The sequence below is a fragment of the Tripterygium wilfordii genome, chromosome 8, assembly GCF_013401445.1.
Source record: "Tripterygium wilfordii isolate XIE 37 chromosome 8, ASM1340144v1, whole genome shotgun sequence".
In the NCBI taxonomy this organism is placed as follows: domain Eukaryota; kingdom Viridiplantae; phylum Streptophyta; class Magnoliopsida; order Celastrales; family Celastraceae; genus Tripterygium; species Tripterygium wilfordii.
Genome location: NC_052239.1, coordinates 3,031,290 through 3,049,733, shown reverse-complemented (window position 1 = coordinate 3,049,733; position 18,444 = coordinate 3,031,290). Strand labels below are relative to the sequence as shown.

Below are 18,444 nucleotides of genomic sequence, written 5' to 3'. Positions count from 1 at the left end.
TCACATCGCATGTAAGAAATCACTCACCCATTAGAGTGTGAGTTTCAATCTTACCTTCTCTCCAAACCCCTGTTTCAAAAAAAAAAACTAGGAGCTTTTTAATCTCTTATTTCTGACCCGCTCCCTCTCTCTCTCCCTCTACTTGATCACTTTGTACGCGTTCAGATTGGCGCATACATTGCATGGTTAGACCTTAATAGGGTTTTGGGTTAATTATACTTCACAACACCGAAAGATATGGGTTGTTACAACTTCAGTATCCAAGATTTTTTGTTATAATATCATCACTCAAAGTTTCAAAATGAGACTTTTAAGGACTCAGGTTGATTTAAGACATGAGACACATTTAAGACACGAGACACGATTTTACTAAATATAATTCTACTAGTTCGACCTTAAGGAGGCACATTTATGCTCGATTAACCGATAGTTTGTAAGTTTTATACGGAGAATGTGTTTTGAATATTGCTAATGTATATTAGTTCTTGTGATTTTGATATGATTTCAACTGTCAAGTGTTATCCTATATTTGTTGGATCTTTTACCTTCAAATTAGGTAAATAATTTAAGCAATGCTCGATTAAAAGAAAAAACTAAGTCGTACAATTCTTTCACGAAGTTGTACAGGTTCGATGAGTTTATCTAATGCACAACTGAAACATAATGACCGAGGATTCTCCCCACCAAAACAAATACAATTCCTAAAACAAAATGACATTATTCGGTAATATTACAGCAAATGCATGTCTGATAGATTCCCTTGTACTGTATTCACATTACATGAGAATGTTTGGTTTATTTTTCATTTTTCATTTTTAAAAATCACATTACGAATACTTGACATATATATATATATTATAAAATGTATAATCACAGTACCTGTTAAAACTTGGTGGTATTCTGATTATGCTTTTAATAAGATTCTTATTACAACTGAACTACATTGAAAAGAAAGGGGCAGAAGGACATTAATTTATGGTATTTAAATAATTTTTGCACGTAATAGATATAAGCACCTCCAATCTTATATAAGCATTAAGAACAAATTCATATATATGAGATATGACAAACAATTGAGCAAACAATCCTTAACATTAATTCACAGAAATTCAAGAATTAATCAGACCCCCCCTCCCCCTTTTCAGTTTGTATTTAAAATTTTCTTTCCAAATTCTCTCACTTGTCTTCTTTCTTCTCTTCCTTATTCTCCTCTACCGGCTTCTTCACTTCTTCTTCATATATTGGTGGTTCAGCAACGGCGGGTGCCTCAGTCTTTGGCTCCTCTTTCTTTTCCTCTAGTTTTTCTTCTTTTGCTGGCTCTGGTTTAACCTCCTCAGTCACCTTCTTTTCCTCTGCGGCTTCTTCCTTCTTTTCTTCTTCTTTCTGCCAATTTCGTTGAAATGTTCACGTTAATGCAAGAACATTAACATACAACGACTTGAGCATTTTATAAATTTATTTCCTTACAGTGGGTTGGGTTTCGTCCTGTTATCATAAAACGGACAATATGGTTGGGTTTCGTCCTGTTGTCGTAAAACAGACAATATAGTTGGTTGTATAGGGTTGGATTTCTGACCATATTTGTATATATCAAATGGAGATTAGGTTGTTTTTACCTCATCGAGCAACGTTCCAAGAGATTTCTTATCATTCTCAGTTTTTTCCTCCTTAGGTGCAACTACTTCTTCAGCCTTCTTTTCTTCTTGCTCAACCTTAACCTCCTCCTTGGTCTCCACAGCAGGAACCTGCTGCTGCTCCTCCTCCTTAGCCGGCTCGGGGGCTGGTGCTGCGTCACCCATGTCAGTTTTCAGGCCCTTAGGAACACTAGCACAAGCTCCCATGTTTTTGATGATGGAAAATTTGATGTATATCTCCTTTTTCTTTTTCTAAAATCTCTCTTTAATTCTCTCTCTCTCCCTCTTTTTGATTGTGAGAGAGAATAAGATCAACAAGGAGAGAAATGAGAGACTTGTAATGTTTGTGAAGTTTGTATAGGTTTATATAGAATTAATTAAGTGGTCAATGTTTGTTCTTAATAAGGTATTTGTTACATACGGTTGTCCCAATTCCATGGCCTAGAAAGATTTGAGGGAAGGCAATCAAAATTAGGACTAAACAGCTGGTTGATTGAGAATTTTTATGGTGTAGATTTTCGGGATCTTTTTTTTCCTCCAACCAAATAAAACTGGTGTGTATATATATATATATATATAGAAACAGGTACCTCAACCTTATTTATGCCTTTTTTTAGAGATTTGTTCTTCATTCCTACCATTTTGAGAAATCACTAGGACCAGAGAAAATGTGGGAAAATAACCCAGTTAGTTAAAGTACATTTGTCATCATCTTATGAGCCTTACATTGTTATAGTTACGGCTGAGCGGTACCCACCTTGTCAAAAGCCTTAACAAGTGAACTGGAGGTTGTGAGTTCGAACTCTCGTTGAGGCATTCGACCACTTTTGAAGGGGCGGGTGGTCCCTACCGTGAGGTTGCACATCCTACGACTTACATCTGGCAGTCATACCCAGGGCAGGGGCCTGCCAGACAGGTTTCGGTTTCTCGACCCCAAACCGAACATTTTAGGGGTTAGAAGCTGTGAATGGTGTAACAAGTTTTCTGTTTAACTATATTTGCCTATTTGGTTTTAGTTCGTGAACAATGTCCTCCTTTTGTTTTGGCAATATTTTCATTGTTTCTGTGATTAGATCCAAGTTTGTATATTTTGCTTCATGTATGCGGGATGGGGCTACAATTCTTTTAGCTAGAATTGACTACAATTTCTACCGAAACCATAAATCATTGGCTATACTAAGCCAGATTAGATTCTTGTCCGGATTTAAATCAATTCGGATTTTGTCAATTAAGTACGTCAGAAATCTAATTCGGATTATGATCCAGACATGTAAATATTTCGTAGACACGTGATGTTGTTCGATTGGTAATTGACCCAAAACTGATTTTTTGACACCCCTAACTACTATGATTTTCATTACAAAAGGGGCATATTTGGAATTCCAAGAGCTGGTTCCAAAGATCATGCCAGGAACAAAACTTGTGGCTTTTGGCAGACAAAATTTCCTACTTTAGCCGCATTTTATGCAAATAGGTACCATACCGTAAAGTTAAATGTATGGTAATTTCACTACAAAATGAAGAGAGACAAGGAAGGAATCATATTTTCATGATTTGTGATGCAGATGAAAACAACGAACAAGATTAAACCAACGTTTAACCAAGGAAATAAACAACGGAATCCATCGAATTTAGAGAAATTCTCAGGTTTTCAGTATATTTCTTCAAAGTCAAAAAGATAAACCCTAGGCGTGCTACAATCCTAATATAGTGAACAATACAAAATTACGAAAATATCACTCAAACATTGAAAGGTCCATTTGAGACCGTAAACCGCAAAATTTGTCAAAAATATGGTGGAGTTAGTGGTATAGCGACAAGTTTTGTTAACCACATCAAGACAAGTTTCCCGGCCCAATTTCACAGAATTCTAACAAAGTCACATTTCATTATAATTACTTGTCACTAGTCCTACGTTAATTTGTCCCTCTCATCGCCTTTTCACTGTTTAAATCAGACAAAGCTTCAGTCTTTTGTCAGTGGTTGGGTCATCTTTTTCTTTCTCCTCTGTTGTACTCACTCCCACTAGCCACCAGTTCGCCCTAAGACCAAAAGTTCCATCCCAAATAAAAGTAGGACATGTGCTTCTTGTTCTTTGGTTGTTTATTTTGTCGGTGAAGAGAAACATGAATGAAGAGATGAATGGCGTGGAAGCTCATACTAGCAGTCCTCGTCACTTAGAGAATATTAATGGAGAAGAGAAAATAGAGTATGTGTTCAAGATAGTGGTGATCGGTGACTCCGCAGTGGGGAAGACTCAGTTGCTGTCAAGGTTTGCAAAGAATGAGTTCTGTTTTGACTCCAAGTCCACAATTGGTGTCGATTTCCAGACCAGGACTGTCACCATTAAAGGCAAAGTCATCAAGGCCCAGATCTGGGATACTGCAGGCCAAGAAAGGTATATATGCTACTGATTTTGTTCATAGTCCTTATCCTTTATGAAATTTGTTAATTATGCAGATTTTGATGCTATCATGATTAACTAAATTGATATATTTTGTAACATTCTGGGAGTGTCGGTTGAATGAAAGTCTTTTTCTTTTTTGAAACGGGGAGGGGGATTCGAATCTTGTTCACCATAATGTTACATGACATCGTTACTACTCTAACTAGTGGTTCGGTGCGTCGGTTGAATGAAGTGTTAATCATTCATATATGATAAATTCTATAAATATTGTACAAATGCAGGTACCGAGCAGTTACCAGTGCATATTACAGAGGTGCGCTGGGGGCCATAATTGTCTACGACATCACCAAGAGACCTTCCTTTGATCACGTCGCGAGGTGGGTCGAGGAGCTCCGGGCCAACGCAGACAATTCAATAGTGATGGCGATGACTGGAAACAAAGCCGATCTTGTGGACGAACGGGCGGTCCCAACAGAAGACGCTGTTGAGTTCGCGGACGATCAGGGCCTCTTCTTCTTTGAAACATCAGCTTTTAGTGGTGCAAATGTGGACATTGCATTCTTTAAGCTGCTTGAAGAAATTTACAGTGTCACTTCTAAGAAGTCATTGGAAGCCAGCAATGGAATACCAAATGGAAGTACTGATCATGCCTCCTCGTCGCTTAAAGGCTCGAAGATCGATGTTATTTCAGGGGCCGATCTGGAGATTAGCGAGATCAAGAAATTATCTGCCTGTTCTTGTTGATGTTGGCATTTCAAATTAACGTTATGACGATTGAGAGTTGTTGTTATGGAATCAAATTTTATGTTAAGTTGATATGGGTTGCATTATGCATATTGGTTTTGGGTGTTTCAAGTGCATAGTTGGTGGGCTTAGAGGAAGACATGCTAGGCCCATTAATCTAAGATATGTTCTCGTCTAATCCATTTAAGAAAGAGAGATTCTAGGCCCAATATCATCATTTGTAGGGGTGTCCATTGGGCGCTAAGACCCGGCCCTTATCGGATTGGCCCTTATGGTAGAGACTCAAACAATCAAAATGTGTTAAGTAGTAAGTATTGTATCTGTATGCAAGACTGTAAGTTTGGCAGTCAGTAGTCTACAAGTATGCAAGTTGCTTCATTTTCTTTAAATTTTTGTTACAGATTACAGTTTCAGGCTTTCAACATTGATATTTGATGTCATTTTTTTTAACCTCTTTTTAAGGTTTTTTGTGAAATTGTGAATCAATTTATCAATATGTATTCATGAATTTTGAATCAGGTATGCAGGTGGGCTTATTTGTTTTCGGTCTGCTAGTGCTTAGGACTATCGGCTAACCCGAAACCCGGATATCTCAGTGACCCGAAACCACGTAACTCCTTAGCAAGGTTACCGAGCGGGTCATCCATTTGTTAAAAATCATCGAGTCGAGTCCAACCCGGTCCGATGCACACCCCTAATGATTTGGTCCTTAAAAGGGCTTGTCATAATAAGTGTTGTAAATAGGGATGAAAGCAGACTTCTTCAAGGTCGTATTCGACTAGTTTAATAGAATTGATTTCAAAACTGGCCCGAGCTCGACTCCTTTATCACACAAGCTAAGTTTGAGTCGGGCCTATAATAGGCCGCCTAGGAGCTGCCCGTGAATGGCCTGGTGTACTTTCATCCCTATTTGTCCTCCAATGTTCTCTTAATTGGGTTTTCTTATTTTCCTTGATCTTCCTTTTGCTTTGTTGAGTTTTTTTTTTTTTTTCTTTCTTTCTTTGGTTTGTTTCATAGGTTTTACTCTACTATAAGTGAGAGCATTTTAATAAATCTCAAGGCTACCGCCCTCCGTAAGAAAAAGAAAAAGAAGAGTTAATGTGACTAAGAAATATCATTCTACTTAATTTTGACTTAATTCTTTGATGTATACATATACTTGAGCCTATTAGAGATGTTGATCAATTGCTATAGATGGTCAAACAAACCATTATCTTTTCCCCATTGAGAGGGCCCACAAGGGAAGAGGTTATGGTCAAGGAGTCAAAGGATGATGGATTTCTACGTTTTCTTTTTTGTTTCTCTCTTGTCGTTGTAGAACATGCATTAATGCATATAAATGGATCCCCACTAAATTATCTGTAAGACTAATACTGTTCTAGTGGGACGACGACGTCTTTAGTGGTGTTGAAATATCTGCATGCCATGCATGTGCTCTGATTTATAAAATGCATCGACTGATAGCGGTGGCTCATTAAAAGTAGTTGAAATTCCTGGTTCTCATCAAATCTGGTCCTTCATTAGTAGCCACCAACAGGTTTAAAGGAAACGATTGTGTGTAAGTGGGACTTGTTGTATGCCTTGGGTTAAAATATAATGTGATTGATTGATAATGGTAGCTCATAAGAAATCTTTCTGGTTCTCATTTACGATGAAGAATGTCACCACGTACGCACCACCAATCATGTTAAAGTAATAGAGATTTTTTGTGTTGAAAGGAATGTTAATGCTGAAGGTGTTCAGGGAAAAACAAGGAGAAAATGATGAAGCTAAAGCGAGGTTGTGGTCGAGTACTCTATCGGATTGCTTCAGCGGTAAGAATCGAATGTTGGGACGTGTGGTTAGGGGTACGGTCTAAAGTTTGAATCTTATTGGAGGATCATTGTGTAGGAGAGAAATCATGGGCGAAGCCAAGAATTGAGGTTGGGGGACAATTAGAAGTTGACGGGGTCTGGGGGCAGCACCTTTGAAAATCTTTTTTTAGGGTTATTTATAACATTACATCTATTTAAAATGATAATATCGATGTACATTCATCTTAATATTTGGTAGCATAAAATAATCCAAAACGTTAACATAAACTTTTAAAGGAAACTTTTCCACACCATTAAAACGTAACCCTTATTTTACACCCTTACATTAGACCCGTATGTGAGAATTCTTCTATATATATATATATATTCACTAAAGAATACACATGAAAATTATAAATATACATAAAATATATATATAGTAGTATTGGAGGGCTATAGCCTAGTGTAGTCCCCTCCATCCTTAGAAGAAATGACCAAGACTGACAAGGCGTAGAGAGTCAAAGGATAAACATTGACCAACCCAAACAATGGGAGTAGGCCAACTGGCCTAAGTCTATATAAGAAACACCAGTTGCAACACCTTTCAAAAGAGGATTTAGGAGCTCCGCAATTCATTTAGAATAGTAGAATCTATAATTTTAATACAATAATTCAGAAAGTGTGACATATCATGTAAGTAGTAGCACTCGCTAAACAATTGGCGCTATGTCTATCGTATCTGACGTAGACATCAAAGCGTCGGGCTCTCTGACTGTTTCCTTGTTTCGCAATAGACAAGTTCGACATAGAGTTTTTTGCCGGTACAATCACATTAAGTCATGACTGACCTAATAATTCTGTCTCACGAATCAACATACATAAGAGCTTAAATAAGTTAGATTCACTTATCTTAAAAGTAATTTTATTATATTCTCATTTGTACCTTCCTTCTTTTCTTTTATTTTTTTGGTAATCAACAACAAATTAAGTCCCTAATGTGCTGATATCTTTTTGCATCTGAAAACACATTCCATTTGCTTTTGTTTTGAAGTTTTTATTGCTTCCCAACTTTGCTTTGGGAGAGTAAGAGAGACCAAGTCGACCCACAATATGGAATTATGGATGATGCATGGAAGAGAGAGTGAATGTGTGCAATTTGATCGAGAATCCAAAGCGCATGCTTTTGCAATGGATTTGGAGAGCTAAGAAAGCTAAGACAGTCCCCTTTCTATATCTCGATAGGTCTTATAGGCTTATAGCTAAGTCATTTTACTAGACAAACTTCATGCTACAAGTCAAACAACAAACCAGACTTTTAGGGATCTTTGCTACGTACCTTACTCCTCCTCCACATATCTCACATTATTTAGTACACAATTTTTTTAAAATTATTTGGTCAATTACGAATACTAATAGCTTGAGCGTTCTTGGGGTGGATGACATGGGCGGCCTTTTAGAACCCTGAATCACCATGACTCCATTCTTTAAAAAACTATTAGTGTTATAGTAGCCTCACACTTATTTAAGTAATACGATATTTTTTTAAAAAAAAACACCCCCTTTTTAGAGTTCTTCGTCCAAGGCTCCCGGAGATTTAGGTATGTCAGTGAATGTGTGCAATTTGGCCAAGAATCCAAAGCGCCTGCTCTTGCAATGGATTTGGAGAGCCATGAAAGCTAAGATAGTCCCCTCTCTATATCTGGATAGGTCTTCTAGCTAAGTCATTACTAGACAAACTGCATGCTACAAGTCAAACAACAAACCAGACTTTTAGGATCTTGCTACCGTACCTTCCTCCTCCTCCTCCACATATCTCACATCATTTAGTGCACAGAAAACTTCTTATGATTTGATCCATAACGAATACTAGAAGTCTACTAGCCTCTAAACCGCATGAATCAGACAAATACCAACAAAAATTTGTGTCTGGATTTAGTAGGAATCAAACTCCAAAAACAGGGCTTTTGTGAGATCCCAAAATTCAATATATATGGAAAAATCACTTTATATAGATAGATAGATAGATCCCAATAAGGGCAACATTGCTTCGAGCCGCTCTGGACTAGGACTAGAAAGCATCCACTACTTTGTCGAAGGAAATGGCAGATGAAGATTAAGACGTACCGTATTATAACTTTAGCAGAAGATGAGATAGAGCAAAGGAAGCTGTTTAAGCTGTTGTGGTCAATGTTTACTAACACAGCGCAAAAATCATAATTGTAGCATTACACATGATCTTAGTCAAAAGGTATTTCTTATGATCTATCAACCAAAATTAATCAATATTGGATTGACAACTTTTATTGGGCCTGTAGAGTTTGGCCTAAGTACAATAATTGAAGCTTGAAAAGCTAAAGAAAGAAAAAAAAAAGAAGGTAAAAATTTTTACTGACTCCACTCAACATAATTCACATGGTGGAAAATGAGCTGCCAAATAGCTACTTATGTGACCTATATTGATATTGGTCCTTCTTTTGGGCACACATGGAAAGAAATATTCAGAAAAACTTGTTGTCATAAAAGTTTTCTACTAAAGCACACAGGCAAAAAGGCAAAAGGATTCAACAAAAAAGAAAAGAAAAAAGTGGTAGTATTCCCACCACCATCCTTATCCACCTGACTTCAGTTTCCAAATCAGTGAAAAATGTACCATCGGCCTTGAGTTTTTTTTTTTTTCCTCCCTTTTTCTCAAGGAGCTTGGTAGTATAAAGATGCTAATTAGATAGAGTAAGAAATAATTAGAGTTAAGAGCTAGCTTAGGATGACTTTTCAGTTTATGTATATATATGTATATACGATAGTTGTCACATACGGAATTTCCGCATCCAACTGCTAAAACACAAGGAGTCTCACAGTGGTTTTGGTTTATGATTTATGTGTTGCCATTGATTTGTGTGAAACAATACTGAAGTCTAGTCCAAATTCGAATATCTACATGTAAGACTCACTTTTTTTTAACGTGGAATCCACTCAACTCCCATCGAATAATTAGTTAGTAAATTTCGGGTCATATGAAAGATATTGTAAGTCCCAGTGAGACCTGGGTCGAGACTCGATGCAGGGAGATAACGCAACTCACTCTATATATATACATTTTATACATAGCATTGCAAGAGAGGCGAAGACACATATATCACTTCAAGAATATTGGCTCATCGATCATGCCAGATAGACCCAACACTATGGCTCTTCAAACATGCCATGCCCCCCCGAAAACTATGGCTATAATCTAGGTCGACCCATTTCTAGCCCTCCCACGTGTCGCTCTGTCAGAGTGCCACTCCTGCGAGTCCCTTCCTTTTAGTTCGACTCCCTCACCAGTCTCTTGAGTAACCCACTTTCTAGTACTGTTCCTCGCCAAGAACCACCTCCTGAGAAGAAAATGAAGGTCAGAGACTCGTACCAAGAACAGTTGAAAACTTGTTCACTAACTTTATGTCCTCATTGTTTATTTATCTTTTGTTTCTTGAATTCAGATCTTCAATTGGATGCACAAGAGGTTTCATCATACCCTTCACAAAGGTATCTTTTGTTCATTTTCTTCATCTGGTTATTTATTTGTTTGGTCTATTAGATATGAAATTCTGAAATTACTTAATCATTGTGTGTGTGCAGATGAGTTTGATAGAAATGGGAAAAAGCCGGAATTCGCAACGAGTGAGTTAGACAGGCAAGCATTGCTCAAACAAGCAGCACTTGTGAATGTGCTTGATGGTTGGAGAGATGGCATTTTAACAATTGGCACATTTGGTCTTGAATCTTTTGATCCTCCAAGAATCATTGATCAAAAACATGACTACCTCATTCTCCGAACCCGGGAAGATGAATTCGAAGTGGAAGATGATCACGAAGAAACGTTTTATGTCGATAATGCTGAGGATATCAACAATGAAGACTACTACAATAACAGGAAATATGAAGAACAAGAAGAAGCAGCAGAAGAGATGAGTCCACTGATGTTTACAACATTTGAGCGCAATTTCGACTTCATTGATGATGTTCCTCTTCCATTTTACGGATCTTCTCAAGTTCAACCCGACTTGGGTGTCGCTGCGATTGATCAGAGAAAGAAGAAAGGAGAAAGAGTAACACTAGCGGACCTGTTCTCCGCGGATTCCGATGTCAAAACGAAGCCAACACTTGAGAAAAATGAACTTGATTCTGGTAAACTGCGGAGACTTAAAACCAAGAATGGACTTTCTATTGCCAAGAAGTTGATTCCTCTTGTTGGCGAGGATTCGCGCCCAATCAAAAAACTAAACAAAGTAAGCCTACTCTGCATATTAATGTACAACTCTTAAGAAGGTCCTAATTCGAATTTTCCTGAATTTAGTTTAGTTTCATATATATATATATATATATCTGATATATGTATTGGTTGATTTGTAGTTGATGAGGAAGATGTTGAAGAGGAAAATTCACCCAGAACCGGAAGTGAAGGAAGAAAAACTGGATGACCAAGTCAATGCTACAGAGCTTCCAATCGCCTGTGAATCAGTTGCTCTGCTTCGAACCCCAGCAGGTACTGAAATTACGTTAGTTTGCACTTTGCACACCCAATTTTTATTTATTTTTTACTGAGAAACATGTTCTAATTAATAGTTATAGAGGTCAGGATCAGTTAGATTATGCTGTTATTGAGCCTCATAGAAGAATTTAAGTTCTAAACCAATCCAAAAGCTCAAACACAAAAGTTGCCCCTATTTTTCGGGAAAAATTTAAAGATTCCAATATTTTTGTCAAATATTGAGATGGACACATGTAATCCATGTAAAATCGTGAACTCCACATGTCTCATATGATTTACATAAAATCGTGTATGTTCATTTCAACATATGAGATAGTCGGGACAAAAAACGCTAGCATAACCTTTTTTTGCCATCATCTTACTGGCAATGGGGCGGCCATCAAGAGGAAAAAAAAAACATACAAAAATAAAATGCCAAATAGAAAGGTGGCAAATTAAATGTCATTCCAAAAGTCCCAATTATGGAGTGTTTACATCGCAAAAAAGACTGATCCACAATTGTCGGGTCGACTAGTCCAGTCCAAGCCTGGCCCATGACAATCTTTTTACTGGGCTGCCTGGCCCAGTCTGCTCTATTGCCTTTGAGGGATGTGGAGGGACAACCCCAAAACTTGTGTCCATATTCCTTCATATATGTTTGCCTTTTGTTTTCTATACATTGTGAAATATCCTATATCGTTTGGGTTTGTATATATGATGTGGGTTTTCCTTCCCCTCGTAAGCCGGTTTGTAAATGAGAACACGGGACCCACAAATTATGACACAGATACTGATTGGGGATTCGTAATTTTTGTATACAGGTCCTGCTGTTTGAGCTAAGAAGTGATGGGGCTTAATTTGGTAGAGATGTATCTTCTTCCAGTATTATTACTATATTTGTTTATTAATAATTACTCCTTTATGTGATTTATTCTGTGTTTGTAAAGTTGGCTTATTGTTTATGGGTACTAGTAGATTGTTTACTGGCTTTTGATTGTTGATTTTGTATTGCAAAATTTGGTGATTTGCTCTTAATTTTAAATAATAATTATTTTGGACAAATCAAAAGATGTGAGTGGGTGGGTGATGATGTTACGTTGTTGTATGAAGCTAATGCTCTCTCAACACCATGTTATTGTCTTCTTCCTTGCAATCTCTCGCATCTTTGTTGATGATTTGGGGTTGGGGATGGCGATGTTATGGCATAATCAATTGACATGGTGCTTATCTACATATAGACGTAAATGGATTTGAGAACGCCGCAATTTCCTAACGTTTATAATTCGAATCTAATGTCGTGTGATGTAACATACCTTCCTAAAATTATTGGATTCGAATTGTATACTCTACGATCTTCAATGAATTACAGAGCTTCCAGATCCCACATGTTTCCCTAATTCCTGAATCTCCTGATGTTATGTATGGGCAGCCTGATTTCCCCAAGAGAACAAATAACAAGTTTTGGCCCATGGGCCCCAACACTTGATGCAGCCTCGTCTAAAAGATGATGTCCGTCTGGACTTACGTTTGCATACTCCTTAATTAAATGATATTAATCATATTTTTGGAGAAATTAGGCAAAAGAACATTATGGGACTTATATATTCCAAAAATGACAAAACGGGAAAATTATTACAAAAAAATACATTTGTGTTAAGTTCACAAAAATATCCCTAAGATCCATCTTACTGTCATGCGTTGATTCTTCTTCTTTCTTTTTTGCTCTCTTTTCTTCTCCATTCTTCCTTCACGCCGACCACAAGAAATTGGTTGATCGGCCATCATTTTTGACGAATGAACTACCAAAATGAAGCTCTTGGTCAGCTCGATCAAAATCCAGTCATCACTGGCCATCGATTATCACTTGATTTGTCAGAAAAATTTCTTGAAATCACGGTCACCGTTTGAAAAAGAGTTAGATCCGGCCAATACGACCAACTCCGGTGACCACCAACAACACCAATAAACTCCACGGACCAAGGTGCATCACCTTTGAGGTTTTATTATTTTTTTGAACTACTTTTTTTCATCTGAAATCTGATCTAAATCTGCAGATACTATATTTGTTTCGTATATGATATTATATATGCTTTGTATCTGTCAATATTCTTCTGAAATAGAATCTGAATCTGCAGATATTACATCTGTTTTGGATTTGTTCTAATATATTATCGGTTTTGATCCTTTTGGAACTTCAAATAGATAACATTTCATTAAGGATAAATAATATTTTAACAAGACAGATAATATTTAACAAGACAGATAACATTATGACAGATATCAAATTAATCGAAACAAATAACATATCACCTGAGTCTGCAGATCTCACATTAGAACCAAAAAATCATGAAAATCATCACGGAAAATGCTGAAAATAATGATGTGATGACAGATCGAAGGAGAACAATAAGATCTACAAACTTCGTGATAAGTATGAGTAGATCTAGTTCGAATACAATAAAAATGGGGATGAAAAATCACTGAAAATGCCATAGAATTGTCGAATAAGCCATGAGGGGCGAGGACGGAGCTTCCGGCGACGAAGACGAAGATTCCGGCGGAGCTCAGAGATGAATCACGGCTTATGCCATGTTAAAGGATGAAGATGAATGTATTTTAGACAATAAAACCATATATTTTAACTTTTATCCTTTATGAAATAGTATTTTAGACTTTATGAACGAATAAAACTTTTAAGAGTGTTATTATTGAAATAATACCTTTAAGAGATGAACTCATCACTAATTTTCCTATTATTGTAAGCATTGAATTTGAGAGCGCCATTATTGTTATCTTGTTCAATTCAGGTCTACACTCTAGACACCAGGCAAGCCCCACCCAAAGACAATTAGGTCTTGCATCACGTGCGAAAGTGTTGTTTGGTTTTAAAAATAGGGACAATTATCAATAGGTCCATAATTTGGAAAATTTATTCCAATAAAAAAGAAAAAAATAAATTATAAGGACTCACAATGTTTAATTACATATATGTCCATACACATTTAATAAAAATATAAAATTTGACGAATCAGCTTGTTTTCATTTTAAGCTCTTCCACATGTTTCTCTAGGCATGATATCATCAGTTTTGAGTTTTTCTTTTCTTTTAAGCGAAATTTCAAAATGATTTATCTCTCAAAGTATATTACAAATTTTGAAAAAATTATGTATTCTAAATTAGCGTTAAAATCTCAAACAAGATCACTCATCGATTTATTCTGAGATCAAAAAAAGCTTGCATATAAATTTAGTATAGACGAATTTCAATGAGAGAAACTAAAGAGTTTCAAGTGGATTTCAGTGTGTACCTCACTCACAAGCCTTACCTTCCTTTTTATAATTGGTGTGGAGTGTGGCTATTAGGGTTTTCTTATCTCTTCTTGCCTTTGAAAATTGAATTGTGATATGATGATTCATCTTGATCTCTTCTTTTGAATTTGAATCTTCCTGAGCTGACGTGAGATAGTTTTCTATGAGGTATTCCCTTCTCTCTCTGCCAGCTTTCTTGTTGACTAGGCCTATGATTTTTATCCATCCACAAATGCCCACAGTCTTTAGCGTCGGAGTACTCCCGGACCACGAAGGGCTCGGAGCGCTCTCTCTCTCTGAAAAGATTCTGACTTAAACGTTGGAGTGCTCTTGGGGCACAAAGGGCCGCCGATTGTTGTCTTGCAGGTACGGAAGTTCACCATTCGCGTCACTCCTTGGTATCAGGTGCTGACGTCTAAAGTCATGCAGATTTTTGCATTTACACTTTGCATATTAATTTGCAAGTTACCTCCATAGCTTTCCCCAGTGATGAAAAAATCTCTAGTGAACTTCGTAAACCATCGTTTGAGGAATTCAATATTGTCTCTAGCTCCCAACATTGCTACCCTTCCATTATTATTGTTTGCATTAATGTTGTAAACTTTTTCCCAGACAAACAATACAGATGAAAATGTTACATACCAACCATGTCTTCCATGCTCAAAAGTATACTAATTAGCAACAATTATTACCGACAACTATCAATTAGTTTCGATTAAATCCATAAGCTTTAAAAGATCAATCCAACTAATTAATATTTCCTGTACTTGCTAATAAAACTAAACCAGCAGAAGTAAGACCGTACTCACAAACTGGTCACAATTGAACAAAGCTAAGTGATTCTCTTATGTTTATTGGCCGAATATGCCGTCGAAACATAGAAAATCCAGCCCAAACACATCAAAGTAATATGGTATGTTCTGGGCCAAAGGCTTGTTTCGGATTTGTTTATATACCACTCAATTGAATTATGCCAATACACTGTGGGACTACAAGTCTTGACAAAACACGCGAACTAAACTTCAATTATCAGTTTTATCAGTACCTCAAATCTGCCAAGCTAGATTTGTGAGATGTGCTGGTTCATGTATTAATGAACAGGTTTTGAATAGACAATGTTGAAGAAGTACAGTATCACCAACTAGACAGATAGAGATAGGCAAGTCTTGTAATAAGACATCCATAAACAGACCAATTAGGACAGGAACCCTTCACTCATCCTTATCTTAATTTTAAGTCATGACTATTAGGTTTTTAATTATCCAGAGACACAGTGTTAAGCATAAGTGCATAACAGCATTAAGAACCTGTTGTGCTTGAATATTTTTTAATGGGAAATCACATCATGAATTTTGTCTGCAACATGGATGTCTCTTTCTTTTCTTTTCTTTTTTGAAACTGGGAAAGGGAGATTCGAACCCTAGTCACTAGAGTGATACACGACATCCTTATGACTCCAACTAATGACTCGGGTGTGTCATGATCTCTTTGTCAGTGATGAAATCATGCTTGTTATTCGATGTCATCCAACTTAAAGTGTCTCCATCTTCACACTTCATAATGTCCACATGTACTGATTTACATGTATGAATCGTATAGTATTATTTTTGTGTCACATTGTGTTTCTGGTGAAGCATTCATTTAGCCGTAATCCTCTCTAAGTAGTCCTTAATTACTCCTAATAATCTATACCATGCAATTTTATAAACTAAAAATCAAGCCAATTAGAGTACTAATTATCAAGTTGACATTTGTGTTGACATAATGTACAGTTGCCGTGATTAATACATCATTACATGATCCACGAACAAAAGTAAACATTAGTCGAGATCAAATTGAGAAAGACAAGGACTATTAGAATGGAAAAATGTCAGACGGTTTGGTATAAGCCAACCATGTGTTTTATAAGTTTGAGTCAAATTCCTTCTAAAATATCATACATCGGTTAAGTGAAAACCAATGATGTGGTTTATAAGTTCGAGTCCTATTTCTCCCAATTGTAGAGAATGTTTTTAAGGACAAAATCATACGGGTCTTAAGACCCAAAATGGACATCTCTATAAGTGGTTTGGGTCAAACTTCTTTAAATTATAACATGGTATCGGATCATAAACTCGATCCTAAAAAGATCTCAATCCTTTTTGGTCACCTATTGTTGGGCCTTTTGGATGTTCTTATGGATAGACTACTCATAAGGTGAGGGGTGCCACATGAACCCTAATTAGTATAGTCCACTTGTTGAGTCTCGCATAACTAAACTCACAAATACAGGGTATTAGAAGCCCCACATCGATTAGGTGTAGCCAATCATGTGATTTATAAGTTTGAGCTTACAAACCACGAGAGCCTTAAGGCCTAAAACAAACAATACCTCTATAATGGATTGAGTCAAATATCTCTCGTCTCCCTACTTGCTTCTTCTCAGTTCTCACCACTCTCAAATTATTCAAATTATAAGAAGGACAAGTCCTCATAATTATTAATCTCATTTTGTAGATTAAAAATGTTCCTTATCCGAACTTAATTAGTAAAAATATATTGTTTTGTTTGCTATGGTTAGACTAGTTTTCCAGTGACAATCTCTGTCTAGCAGATGGAGGGGAGATCATCAAGAGAGTCTTGTGTCGACTTTCATTGACAGAAGCAGACATGGTTGCAGTAGTAGCTAATGTAATACTGATCAGTACCTTATACTGCAAGTAACCATTTTATAAAATTCCTACACACGCACTTACAAATATTCTTTTATGTAATTAGGCTCATAACTTGTGTTTAGCAACTAATTAATAGGCATACAGAGTAATCCTCCGCAAAATTTGGAACAAGAAAGCAACAATTTCAGCTGTTAATCTAAGACATGTTCAATGTTGACAAGTAGTGAAGGCAAAATAATTGCTATCAGATTGACAGGTTATAATATTTTTTTTTTTGGTAACCGAGAACTATCAAGTTTGCGTGCACTTCGGTCATGCCATTAAACCTAAACTCGGGCCGGATTAGGCATGCATAAATTCATGTGTGACACATTGACCATTATATTAAACTAACCTTCTTTAGTATATCTTCTTCAGCAAGAAATTGAGTTGGATGATTTGATGTAATCAGAGACTATCTGCGCAGAGAAACCAAGATTAATGCAAATAAAACCCGGTTCCTCCATGAATCTACACTAATTAATTAGGAACTGATTACCAATGATGCATGTGGGCCAACTTGATTCCTGCTTTTAAGCCTTTAATTTTGCTCCAGCTGTTACAAGTGATATTCTGATAATGATTAAAAAGCAGTAATGTGTTATTTTATCTATGATTATGTTAAACTGGGGATAGGAAGGCCTGCAATCCCCCCGCAATTCATTAAAATACTTTAACTCTTAGCCATCCATTTTATCTGATGGCTGAGAAACTGTCTAACATATCCTCCCCTAGCGTCTAACCTATTCTCTCGTCATTAAGTCTTCTAGCTTACTTCTTACTTCTTCCTTCCTTCTCTCTCATGCGCTCATCTCTCCTTCCAAGCATCTATTGTGAATCGGATAGAAGTCTTTCAAACTAAGAAAAGGGATTAGCCTTGAAACATAAAAGTTTTATGGGAGGAGGATTTACAATAGCCTCCTCGGAAAAGCAAAAACAAGATCTAGATCTGGTGTCGAACAAACAAGTAGGTGTTTATAATATGATGGTTGACTCAATGGACCTTAGTTCTTGTGATCCTAGTGAATCAGATCGCCTTCGAACTGCTACCTCGTCATCGGAGCGTCTCTTCCTTTGTTTCTTTTTTCGAGTAGATGTCCAACTGGAATAAAAAATTGAAGGACAAAATTGACTGTTGATTTTTTATTTTTTTTTTGTCTTTTTGAAAAGATAAAATAAAGGAAGAAATTGTATTGGAGATGGTGACATGTGTACACCTCATATATCAATGATTTGGATTTAAAATATCTTAGGAATTGTAGGTAGGGGGATTGCGGCCCCGACCAATTAAAAAAACAGAGAAATTATGTAAGCAAAATGGAGCGTTAAGTAAAAGCTTGAAATTATAATATCCCCTT

At 36.7% G+C, this 18,444-nt stretch overlaps 3 protein-coding genes across 3 annotated transcripts; 2 read left to right on the top strand and 1 right to left on the bottom strand.

Annotated features, from left to right (window-relative positions):
• Nucleotides 1-1,022: 1,022 nt before the first annotated feature.
• On the bottom strand, nucleotides 1,023-1,917 carry LOC120003325 (cilia- and flagella-associated protein 251-like). Its single transcript, XM_038852267.1, has 2 exons — nucleotides 1,617-1,917; nucleotides 1,023-1,383 (listed from the first exon to the last, which is right to left on the bottom strand). Exons 1-2 carry the CDS (start codon nucleotides 1,839-1,841, stop codon nucleotides 1,177-1,179), a joined length of 432 nt encoding a protein of 143 aa, XP_038708195.1. The 5' UTR covers nucleotides 1,842-1,917; the 3' UTR covers nucleotides 1,023-1,176.
• A 1,716-nt stretch (nucleotides 1,918-3,633) lies between these two features.
• On the top strand, nucleotides 3,634-4,877 carry LOC120003803 (ras-related protein RABA3-like). Its single transcript, XM_038852897.1, has 2 exons — nucleotides 3,634-4,032; nucleotides 4,323-4,877. Exons 1-2 carry the CDS (start codon nucleotides 3,761-3,763, stop codon nucleotides 4,783-4,785), a joined length of 735 nt encoding a protein of 244 aa, XP_038708825.1. The 5' UTR covers nucleotides 3,634-3,760; the 3' UTR covers nucleotides 4,786-4,877.
• Nucleotides 4,878-9,698: 4,821 nt separating this feature from the next.
• Nucleotides 9,699-12,016, top strand: LOC120004589 (protein TILLER ANGLE CONTROL 1-like). Its single transcript, XM_038853956.1, has 5 exons — nucleotides 9,699-9,966; nucleotides 10,055-10,100; nucleotides 10,194-10,843; nucleotides 10,968-11,100; nucleotides 11,907-12,016. Exons 1-5 carry the CDS (start codon nucleotides 9,961-9,963, stop codon nucleotides 11,918-11,920), a joined length of 849 nt encoding a protein of 282 aa, XP_038709884.1. The 5' UTR covers nucleotides 9,699-9,960; the 3' UTR covers nucleotides 11,921-12,016.
• Nucleotides 12,017-18,444: the final 6,428 nt, after the last annotated feature.